Source organism: Papaver somniferum, chromosome 8 (genome assembly GCF_003573695.1).
Source record: "Papaver somniferum cultivar HN1 chromosome 8, ASM357369v1, whole genome shotgun sequence".
In the NCBI taxonomy this organism is placed as follows: Eukaryota; Viridiplantae; Streptophyta; class Magnoliopsida; order Ranunculales; family Papaveraceae; genus Papaver; species Papaver somniferum.
This window is the reverse complement of record NC_039365.1, coordinates 97424011-97436182: the sequence shown is the minus strand read 5'-3', so window position 1 is coordinate 97436182 and position 12172 is coordinate 97424011. Positions and strand designations below refer to the sequence as shown.

The 12172-nt window shown below is 36.3% G+C and overlaps 1 protein-coding gene across 7 annotated transcripts; it reads right to left on the bottom strand.

The window, feature by feature from the left end:
* Positions 1 to 8396: 8396 nt before the first annotated feature.
* LOC113302210 lies at positions 8397 to 11880 on the bottom strand. 7 transcript variants are annotated; one of them, XR_003336703.1, is made up of 4 exons: positions 11163 to 11880; positions 10353 to 10542; positions 10028 to 10212; positions 8397 to 9874 (listed from the first exon to the last, which is right to left on the bottom strand). XR_003336703.1 is itself a non-coding variant. In XM_026551079.1 (3 exons), the coding sequence occupies exon 3, from the start codon at positions 10033 to 10035 to the stop codon at positions 8935 to 8937; it is 1101 nt and encodes a 366-aa protein (XP_026406864.1). In that variant the 5' UTR covers positions 10036 to 10212; positions 10353 to 10542; positions 11163 to 11880; the 3' UTR covers positions 8397 to 8934. The 7 variants fall into 6 exon arrangements, 6 of the variants coding, with proteins under 6 accessions (XP_026406864.1, XP_026406866.1, XP_026406867.1 ...); XM_026551079.1 differs by having other exon boundaries at positions 8397 to 10212; XM_026551082.1 differs by having other exon boundaries at positions 8397 to 10198.
* Positions 11881 to 12172: the final 292 nt, after the last annotated feature.

Sequence of the window (12172 nt, the reverse complement as noted above, 5' to 3'; positions counted from 1 at the left end):
TCCTACAACCTTTTTGTATACACACAAGTATGCATACTTTAGGTTCCCGGTTTTGGACTTATACACTAATGTGATAACACACTATGCTTATATCCAAAGATGGTTACAAGATTCTAAACTCTTTATTTCAATCATTGAAACATTCTTCTATAATGACAAAAGCCATTTTCACACACAATTAGCATCAAAGCAATTTTTAAGATATTGAAATAATCTTTATCGAAGAATTCCAAGTCTTACACCAAATGATTGTATCACACAAACCATGTAAGATGTTACTCGAAAATTTTCTCATGATATAAGATGAACTTGGTCGAAGCGAAATCTTACCAACACATATTTCGAGAAATATGTAAACGATATATACTCAACTCGAAATCTCAAATGTGTATAGAGAAAACTATATTGTAACATGACTTATGTCTCAATATAGGAAATAGATTAGAAAAAGACTTTCCAAGTGATAGATGAGTTTAAGTATCCACATACCTTTTGTCGATGAAGTTCCACAAGCTCTCCTTAGTAGTTCTTCGTCTTCAAGTGATAAACGCCGTGAAGTCTAAGCTCAACTACACAAACTATGTCCTAGTCTGAGACATCTATAAATAGGCTAGAAATCAAGACTTATAGTTTTGATCACTAATATTGACAAACATGCTTGAGATAAAAACGCATGCGAGTTCGACCGAGCAGTGCTCTAACAATCTCCCCCTTTGTCAATTTTAGTGACAAAACTATCAATACATATGGATTACAAAATAAATAAAAATTGTAGCTTCTCATCCAAATGCTTGATCTCCTTAGCATCTTCAACGCGACTCGAAATATTCGTCACTTCCAACTACTTCATGATCCTAAAGGTTGTAAGTTCGGCATCATAGCTGTTGAAGATCCGTAGAGATAACAATGAGAAAACAAATGCTCTCGATTATTGTTATACAGTGTCATAATATTATTACACAACATCAAAGTTCAATTGTATCACAACTTTGACAACAATACTATGGTGATATGTATTTCTCCTCTTTAGTCAATACTTCATCTCGACATGAAAACCACTCCCCCTTACATAATGATCCGTAAACCATATGTATTTGTAGTATCACACTGCACATTAATTTTCCCCCTTTTTGTCAATATAAATTGGCAAAGGTACGAAAACTAGTGGGATCCTCATGAAATTTTCATAGAGATACTTCATGAACAAAAGAGAATACCATATCAACTTATTTAGATGCCATCATAAAGCCGAAGCTAAATACATTCATCAAGGAGTTTATAAAAATACAACATAACCCATATAATATTCCGCAGCAGCACTCCCCACAAAGATTTGGAAATTAAGCATAAGTTCAAAAAGAAACTCCCCATAAAATGTCATTTACGAAAGAACAACAAAGGCGACCTTACTTTCACAAGAAAAGAAGGATTTATTACAAACACTAGGATACTTGACAGAAACACATCTACAAGAATCTAATGCAAACAAGACTCAACACGATTTTGGAATTCCAAAATCAATTACCAAAAGATCGATATAAAAGCATGGGCAAGAGTTATGAGGAGCTAATGAACCAGAACAACACCAATAGACTGTCGTAGGTGCTGAAACGTGGCAGTGTCTAATGGTTTGGTGAGAATATCATCCAACTGTTGTTCGGAAGGCATAAATTCCATAGTGATAATACCATCTTCATAAAAATATCGAATAAGATGGTACTTGATGTTTATGTGCTTAGTTATTGAGTGCTCAACAGGTTCTTAATGATGCGAATCGCACTTGAGTTATCACGAAAGATCTTCATTATTCCAGAATCAATTCCATAATCAGCAAGCATTTGTTTCATCCATAGGAGTTGAGTACAACATGAACCAGCAGCAATATATTCTGCTTCACATGTTGAAAGAGATTGTGAATTTTGTTTCTTGCTATGCCAAGCTACAAGATTCATCCCTACATAGTAGAATCCCCATGATGTACTCTTTTTGTCTTCCACACACCCTGCCAATCGGAATCTGAATAGGCAGTAAGATCAGTGTTAGTATTGAATGTGTAAGAAAGACCATACCCGGCAGTGTGATTGATATATCGTATGATACTCTTTGTGGCGGCAAGATGAGATTCCTTTGGATTTGCCTGAAACCTATCACAGCGACCAACACTAAAAGCAATGTCAGGTCTCGTGGCAGTGATATACAAAAGACTTCCAACAATAGATCGATAAAGTTTTTGATTCATATTTACACCTTTCTCATCTCTATGTAGTTTACCCGTGGTAGGCATATGAGTAAGTTTTGGAGTTGACTTATCAAGACCGAATCTTGAAACAAGATTGTTTGCATATTTTTCTTGAGATAAGTAAATTCCATCCTCGTGTTGTTGAATTTTTAATCCGAGAAAGAATTTTAATTCACCAACGTTGTTCATTTCAAACTCCTTACCAAGAGAGACTTGAAAATCTTTTGCAAGTTTCTCCGATGTTGATCCATAAATGATATAATCTACATGAACTTGAGCAATTACAACATCTTTCCCACTCATTTGGTAAACAATGTTTTATCAGCTCCACCTCTTGAAAAACCTTTCCTAAGAAGAGAAGTAGTTAGTTTTTCAAACCAGGCACGAGGTGCTTGTTTTAACCCGTACAGTGCCTTGTTAAGCTTACAAACATGATCGGGAAAATCAGGGTTTTCAAAACCCTTAGGTTGAGCGACATAAACTTCTTCCTTTAAGTTTCCATTTAGGAAGGCGGATTTAATGTCCATCTGAAACAGCTTAACCTTAAGAAAACAAGCATGAGCTAATAATAATCCAATGGACTTAAGACGTGCCACAGGAGCAAAGGTTTCGTCAAAGTCGATCCCTTCAATCTGTGAATATCCTTGAGCGACAAGTCTAGATTTGTTTCTGACAATGGTGCCAAATTCATCAGACTTGTTCTTAAAGATCCATTTGGTACCAACAATATTTATATTGGGGGGACAAGGTACGAGTTTCCATACATCTTATCTTTGAAACTGATTTAACTCTTCATACATTGCATTTACCCAAAAAGGATCAATAAGAGCTTCATCAATATTCCTAGGCTCTACTTGCGATAGATAACAACCAAAATTGCAAATATTTTGAAGTTGACCTCTCGTCTTAGCTGTAGAATCCCTACCTCCAATAATATTGTTAGTATCATGATTCCTTTGAACCCAAATATGTCATGTGGTGACACGTTCTTGTTCAAGAGTAACATCCTGACTAGAGATTTTCTCCTCATCACTAGAGACATCAGGATCAGCAACCGTTGGAACAATTTCTTCTGATTCTGGCGTTTCTTTGATCTTCTCAATTGTCTCGGTTGGAGGCAATTCAGCAGGAGAGTCATCATGATGAACATTACTTAGATCATCAATGATAACATTAGTTGATTCCATCACGACTTGGGTTCTGAGATTAAAGACTCGGAAACCACGACTGTCAGATGCATAGCCAAGAAAAATACCTTCATCGCTTTTTGAATCAAACTTCCCTTTCTGTTCTAGATCCTTTAGAATGTAGCACTTACTGCCTAACACTCTGAGATAGTGTAAGTAGGGTTTCTTACCGTACCACAACTCATAGGGAGTGTTTAAGGTCTTTGACCATAAGTAAACACGATTGATCAAATAGCAAGCCGTAAAAACAGCCTCACCCCAAAACCTTAACGGTAAGTTTTTGTTATGGAGCATTACCCTAGCCATTTCCTGAATATTTCTATTCTTCCTTTCTGAAACTCCATTTGCTTGTGGAGTGATAGGTGGTGAGTATTGTTGAATAATTCCTAGAGAGTTAAATTATTCAAATACCTTGGTGTCTCTGAATTACGTGCCACGATCGCTTCTAATTTTCTTTAGTTTGCGACCTTGTTCATTCTGGATTCTATTAACAATAATCTTGAACTCACTGAGAGTTTCGTTTTTGTGTGTCAAAAATGCCACCTAGGTGAATCTAGTATAATCATCTACCATAACCAAAGCGTACTTCTTCCCAGCCACTGTAGATTGTTGAATTAGGCCGAAAAGATCCATATGAATTAAATCAAGCGGAGCTTTGGTGAGAATATTCTGGGATGATTTGTTTGGAACTTTCGTTTTTTTACCCTTTTGACAGGCACCACATACACCTTCAACCTTAGCATTAATTTTGGGAACACCTCTAACAAGTTCTTTGTTAATGATCTTAGTTAGAAGACGGTAATTGATGTGACCAAAATGCTCATGCCAAAGGTGTGTAGATTCTACCTTAGTCAAATTGTAACAATTACTGAACTGAGTATCTAGAAGATAACAGTTATTTTTGCCACGTGATCCTTGGAAAATTACTTTTCCAGACTTGTCGACAATGTCACATCCTTTATCATTGAAGACAACCTTATGGAACTTGTCACAGATTTGACTAATAGAATGAAGATTAGCAGTCATACCTTTAACGTATACGACATCGTGAATTTCAGGAACGCCAGGCAATTTGATCGTCCCTTTCTTGCTTATGTAACAACATCTTCCATCTCCAAAAGTTACAAGTCCACCATCAAAATCGCTTGAGTTGATAAACCATGAGAGATCTCCAGTCATGTGCCTGCTACACCCACTATCAAGGAACCATTTAAAGGGTGATGTTGATTTCAGAGCAAAATCTCCCATACTAGCACTACTAACCACTTTAGGCTTTCTTGTTAGTATTGAATATCTTTTAAGAGATGACAAAAGTTGAATAACTTTCTTATGAAAATCACTAGCGACCTTTAGTCTTCTCTTGAAGGACAAACACACATGTTGAAAGTGTTTGTGAGAACCACAAAACAAACATGTAACAACATCATAAACCTTGTTCGAAGAGTTCTGAGCACTGTCAGGTTTCACAAAGCCTACACCTTGCTTATCACCTGACATACGACAATTCTTCAAAGAATAATTAGAGTTGTCAATTGAAAAAGACTTAACAGACTTCAAATCTTTAAGCTTTGCAATTTCTGCAGCAAGACCAGAATTGATCTGGATTTGTTTGTCTAATTTTTTCTGAAGATCAACAACTTCATCAAAGCAATCTCGAGGTTTAGGTTTTTTGATATAACCTTCGCAATGATATTCATCAATTTCCCTTATCCATCAAAAATTTTCGAGACAAAATAACTTGATGAGTTTTTCTAAATCAGGATTCTCAACCTTTTCGATGGTTTCTAGAACACACTCGATGTTGAGTTTATCCATTTCTGGTGAAGCGTTTTCAGAGACAATATTGTCCATCATCAGATCGCTACAAACACAGACTTTGTAAGGTCTTTAATGTGTTTGCCTGCTCTGATACCAATTGAAAATGCGGGGGTCTAACAACCACACCCAACAATTCGTTTGGAAATCTGAGAGGACTTACTCCAATACACTTTCTAGAGAATCAACTAGACAGGCAGACTCAATCTAGAATAAAGTATATCAAAGAGTTTAATATCTCTAACTCTTAATTCAATCCGCAATCAGCAAATAGAAATCTGCGACCCAATTGAATATAAGAGGAATTGCTTGAACGGTACTAAAGACCAATATTCAAGTATCAATCAATGTGAATCAACAACCAAAGGTTGGATATTCTAATTAGTTGATCTTAACGCACAACTTGTGATATTTCAATTATATAACAAAATATAATGCGGAAAAGAAATAACACAAATACCATAATTTTGTTAACGAGGAAACCGCAAATGCAAAAAAAATAAACGGGACCTAGTACAGATTGAATACCACATTGTATTAATCCGCTACAGACACTAGCCTACTACCAATTAACTTCGGACTGGACTGTAGTTGAACCCTAATCAATCTTACACTGATTCAAAATACAGTTGTGCTCCTTATGTCTCTGATCCCAGCAGGATACTAGGCACTTGATTCCCTTAGCTGATCTCACCCACAACTAAGAGTTGCTAAGACCAAAAGACGAAAACTTGATAAATAAATCTGTTTCACACAGAAAAGTTTAGAGATTGAATAAATCTGTCTCCCACAGAAATACCAACGAGTTTTTTTATGTCTTTTGATAGATCAATGTGAACAGGAACCAATTCATATACCGGACTTATATTCCCGAAGAACAGCCTAGTATTATCAATCACCTCACAATAAACTTAATCGACTAGCGAAACAAGTTATTGTGGAATCACAAACGATGAGACGAAGGTGTTTGTGATTACTTTTTTTTCTTGCCTATCGGAGATATAAATCTCAAGCCAATTTTACAATTGCACTCAATCATGATAGAAACAGCAAGATCAGATCATGCAACTACAAAGAGAATAAAGTTTTCAAGTCGTTAACCTACAGGGTCTCGTGAAGAAACCTAAGGTTAAAGGATAATCGACTATAGTTATGAAACTAGTAGCACACATGAGGTGTGGGTATTAGGTTTCCCAGTTTCTAGAGTTCTCCTTTATATGGTTTTCAAATCAGGGTTTGTAATCCAAGTTACCTTGGTGAGAAAGCATTCAATATTCACCGTTAGATGAAAAACCTGATTCAACCAAGCTAATGTCTTTCAACCATTAGATCGAACTTAGCATATTACACACAAATGAAATATACCCTCATTTAGGTTTATGTAACCCTACCCAAACGTGTACACCATGTGGGTTCACAAATAGTTAACCGAGGTTAGCCATATGGTTACTCTCATATCAACCTTATTCATCTTAACCATACCTAGTTCAAATGACTCAAATGAAACTAGCTAAAGAGTTGTTCAATTGCTATATTCTCATGGATTTATACAAGAACACAACTGAAGCAAAATCGGTTTGATTCATTCGAATCGATACATGAACATTATATCCACGGTTTGCAAAGATTGCATTCCTATTGATAAATGTTTTAGGTTCATGTACAACCGATTTTAGAAAGTAACCTACTTAAGTATGCGTACGGGTATGCGTGCTTAAGTAACCGGATTTGAGTTTGTTTTAATTTTCAAACTCAGCAGAAATTCACGGACGTGTACTTTCCGCCAGTATGCGTACGGGTACGCATACTTTAGGTAACCGGATGAGTTTGGTTCTGGTTTTCAAACTCAGCATAAATTCACGGATGTGAACTTCCGCCAGTATGCGTACGGGTATGCATACTTACCCAGTCTCATACAACCTTTTTGTATACACACAAGTATGCATACTTTAGGTTCCCGGTTTTGACTTATGCACTAATGTGCTAACACACTATGCTTATATCCAAAGATGGTTACAAGATTCTAAACTCTTTATTTCAATCATTGAAACATTCTTCTATAGTGACAATAGTCATTTTCACACACTATTAGGATCAAAGCAATTTTCAGGATATTGAAATAATCATTATCGAAACATTCCAAGTCTTACACCAAATGAATGTATCACACAAACCACGTAAGATGTTACTCGGCAATTTTCTCATGATATAAGATGAACTTGGTCGAAGCGAAAGCTTACCAACACATATTTCGAGAAATATGTAAGCGAGATATACTCAGCTCGAAATCTCAAATATGTATAGAGAAAACTATATCATAACACGACTTATGTCTCAATATAGGAAATAGAGTAGAAATAGAATTTCCAAGTGATAGATGAGTTTAAGTCTCCACATACCTTTTGTCGATGAATTTCCACAAGCTCTCCGTAGTAGTTCTTCGTCTTCAAGTGATAAACGTCGTGAAGTATAAGCTCAACTAAAAAAACTATGTCCTAGTCCGAGACATCTATAAATAAGCTAGAAATCAAGACTTATAGTTTTCATCACTAACATTGACAAACATGCTTGAGATAGCAACGCATGCGAGTTCGACCGAGCAGTGCTCTAACAGGACTTACTCCAATACACTTTCTAGAGAATCAACTAGACAGTTAGACTCAATCTAGAGTAAAGTATATATAAGAGTTTAATATCTCTAACTCTTAATTCAATCCACAGTCAGAAAATAGAAATCTGTGATCCCTATTGAATATAAGAGGAGTAACTTGAACGGTACCAAAGACCAATGTTCAAGTGTCAATCAATTTAAATCAACAACCCAAGGTCGGATATTCTAATTTATTGAACTCAACGCACAACCTGTGATATTTAAATTATACATCAAAATATAATGCGGAAAAGAATAACACAGACACCAAAAGTTTTGTTAACGAGGAAAGCGCAAATGCAGAAAAAACCCGGGACCTAGTCCAGATTGAACACCACATTGTATTAAGCCGCTACAGACTCTAGCCTACTACCAATTAACTTCGTACTGGACTGTAGTTGAACTGTCATGTACCGAAGTACAATGACAGGGTTGATAGATAAATTGAGGATAAACCTCTCCCAATTCCGAAGAATCGAGCCTACTGGTTCTGAAGAACACAACCTAAATCGTTAAACGACTGTTTTGATTACGAAATTGGTTAGGAATCTCATTACAGACTCGGATTTTTTATAGTTAGGTTTTCCCCCAACTAGATCTAACGGTCCTAATCCCCACAGATGATTACATCCCAACCATCCATTACAACTATCATTAACTAATAATCATCCTTAATCAACTACTAACAACAATTAATATTAAAGACTAACTACCACCCTGAATATGATAAGGGCCACTCTCCTCTCTTGTGAAGGTACATGACATTCCCTACTCCTTGGAAACATCCTTGTCCTCAAGGATGTGAATTGAGTTTCCAGGACGTCTCCTCTCTTGTGCAGGTTCATCTTGGTAGCCATATGTGGTTGCATCTGCCGTGTAGAATATTTACGCAAGAAAGCATTTCCGCCAGTAAAATCGACCATTGAATTGAACTTGCTTGCACTTGGATGCCAACAGTGAACATGTCTGTAATGGCTGCCAACAATGAACATGTCTGTAATACCCAATGAAAATGACGAAGCTGGTGCCCCGTTCTGTCCATTTTAAAAACATTCCCTTGACTGCAGAAAAACTGTCCTAAAGTTCCGCACCACATCTGGGAGTACTATGATAAAAAGGAACAACAGAAACAATAGTGGGAAATAGACTTGGTGTTGTCCTATGTAATCGTCCACCCTGGCCAAGAACTGAGCTTTAACAGTTGTAAGAGAAACTAACACCATTGTCACCAGAATGAATTCTGCCCATCCATCATCCTTGTACCACATCAGAATGAATTCTGGCCACATATAACCGTCAAAATGGCCCTCTCTTCCAAGAATCGGTGAACTATATAACGCCAAACCCATTTTTAATTGCTCAGAGACAGCCATATAAATCTCTGCGCCTGTTGTTATTATAAGAAAAATAGGAGCAGAAATTTCCTTGAGAACACATTTCGACACCTCAAGTGAACCACACTTCAGCAGTAAGAGAAAGAATTCTGATCCACCGTTAGCTAACAGATAAACAATTGAAGCACCAAAAAACCAATCTGACCAGTCCCCAATTTTATAAACCAGCTCATGAAGAAATCCTTTATGGCATTTAACCACTAAATTAAAACCCATGTCAAAAACAAACCGAAATTCAAACTCCCATTTCAAAAAATAAGAACCCCATATACTGAGTTTGAATGCCTTCCCACGATCAAATAAGGTACGAGTATAAGCAAAACAATTATAAAAACCGCCCCTACCAAGCAACCTGCAGTTGAATATCACCTTAGAACTACGCGAATGAATGACAGAAGTATTGAATGGATGCGGATGTGTATATCTAGAGCTGAGAATGAAAATCATATAACAATAACACGAAAATTGTTTTGTCATTGATCCTCTATTCCAAAAGTCACCAACTGTGTCTCCTGTATCATAAACCAAACCATGTTGAAGCAGTAAAAGAGTATGAGTTCCACCACCGTTCAGACTCCACAGTATACTCCTAAGCCATATGCCAAACAGAGAGGTTAAAGTAGTCTCGGATACATTGTTTCTCTGCGCCGTTTTCACAGGCAGATAACCACTAGCACCACAATCATCAGTTGTAACAAATACCAGCAGATATGAATACATAGACAATAGTTCAGATTGATACCCGTACATAAGAGTTGGACGTTGAACAAGCACTTGATTATGAAGAATGAGAGAAAAAGCATATTTCAGGTAATTAGAAGCAGTGACATCAAATCCAAAGCAAACCCATAATTGTTCAAACTCTTTGCCACGGTTGTATACTAATCGAGTAACAAAACGCAAGGTAAAACACCTGCAGAGAACAAACTGCATTATCCAATTAAACCAGGAGACATGGTTCTGCAACAACATTTTAACGAATAATGTATGTACTTTCCTAATAACATCCATCTCAAACAAATTACAATGCTGTGTATGAATTAATAGCACAAGAGGAGAGTGAATACCAAGTTGCAAATACAAGAATCCCTGGTGAAGTATGAACATAATAAACTCAGAGAAACTTTCCAAACTCTTTATATGAATCCTAAGAACAACCAATGATTCAAGAATTTGAACTTCAATCTCATGAAGCGAGCCATACTTAAGCTGCAATGGAAAATATACTTTTCTCCACATCCGAACCATTTGAAGACACTACATAAAAACATCACCAATATCACCAGTTCTGAATGCTAACAAGATATACTTTATAAAGAATGTATGTAATCGAAACCCATGTCTAAAAAACATCTTATAAACAATATCTATTTGAATCATTTTACCAAGCAGTTGTGTACTAGAAACACCTTGTTCATGAATCAACTCTGGAACAGAAACTGTATAGTATCCAGGCAAAAAATTCAAGCACACATCACTTTGAGACATAATTTCAGTACATTTAGTAAAAAAAGAAGTTCTTAAACTGAGCTCTACCTCTTTTCCTCAATCAAATAATGAAGGAGTATCATCAAAAAGAAGAGTAACACTGTCCTTACAGTTCAATTTGTTTTCAATAATGATCAAATACTTTGAGCTTGCAAGGTTTTCACAGCTAGTCTCAATAGTAATTACTCTAGCAAACAAGAGTAGTAACAAAAATCTATCCCTATCAGGCCTGTGAACAAACATCTTCTTCGCACCCAGAAATGCAAAACCAGTAACACATAAACGAGGAAATGAATGTAGAAACCAAAAATTTGAGTTATACCCCAGGCTAAGAAGCGATTGAAGAACTAATGTCTCATAAGTAAGTGATAAGAATACAGTAAACTTACCTCGATCGAATAAGAAGCGATTATAATCAAAATGGAGACCAAAAGAATCCATATGAAGTAACTTATTATGAAAAAAGAATAAACCATCAAGTATTCAGAAATTACAGAATTCTTCTCCAAATAATTGACCCAAAACTGCATCTCTATATCTTTGATTTTGTCAATTGTAACTGGAGATAACTCGGAGAAGCAATTGATCTCTAATTTGGAATTGTCTTCAAATTGACTATGAAGTAAATCAACATCATCGTTTCCAATGAAGAAAAAATTAGGAATCAATTCTAATTCGAGAGAATCAGTTGGTGCTTCGTCAATTGATTTTGTTTCCTCAGATGACTTAGCAGCATAAGTTGAACCCGGATCTGGTGTGAAATTTGTAGAAGGAATAACTGGTACTGGAATTCCCAAATGCTTGCATAAGAAAGAAAACTGAGAATTCAAAGTCTCCTCAATTGAACGCACTTGGGTTTTGATATCTTTCATTTGAGTCTCCAAAACTGATAATCGTTCACCATGACGTTATGGTTGAGCAACAACTGTCTGTAGTGTCTCCTTTCTTCATGAATCAGGTACTCAGGATCATGAAGCTGATACCAATTTTCATGTACCAAAGTACAATGACAGGGTTGATAGATAAATTGAGGATAAACCTCTCTCAATTCCGAAGAATCGAGCCTACTGGTTCTGAAGAACACAGCCTAAATCGTTAAACGACTGTTTTGATTATGAAATTAGTTAGGAATCTCATTACAGACTCAGACTTTTTATAGTTAGGTTTTCCCCCAACTAGATCTAACGGTCTTAAGCCTCACAGATGATTACATCCCAACCATCCATTACAACTATCATTAACTAATAATCATCTTTCATCAACTACTAACAACAATTAATATTAAAGACAAACTACCACCCTGAATATGATAAGGGACACTCTCCTCTCTTGTGCAGGTACATGACATGAACCCTAATCAATCTCACACTAATTCAAGGTACAGTTGCGTTCCTTACGT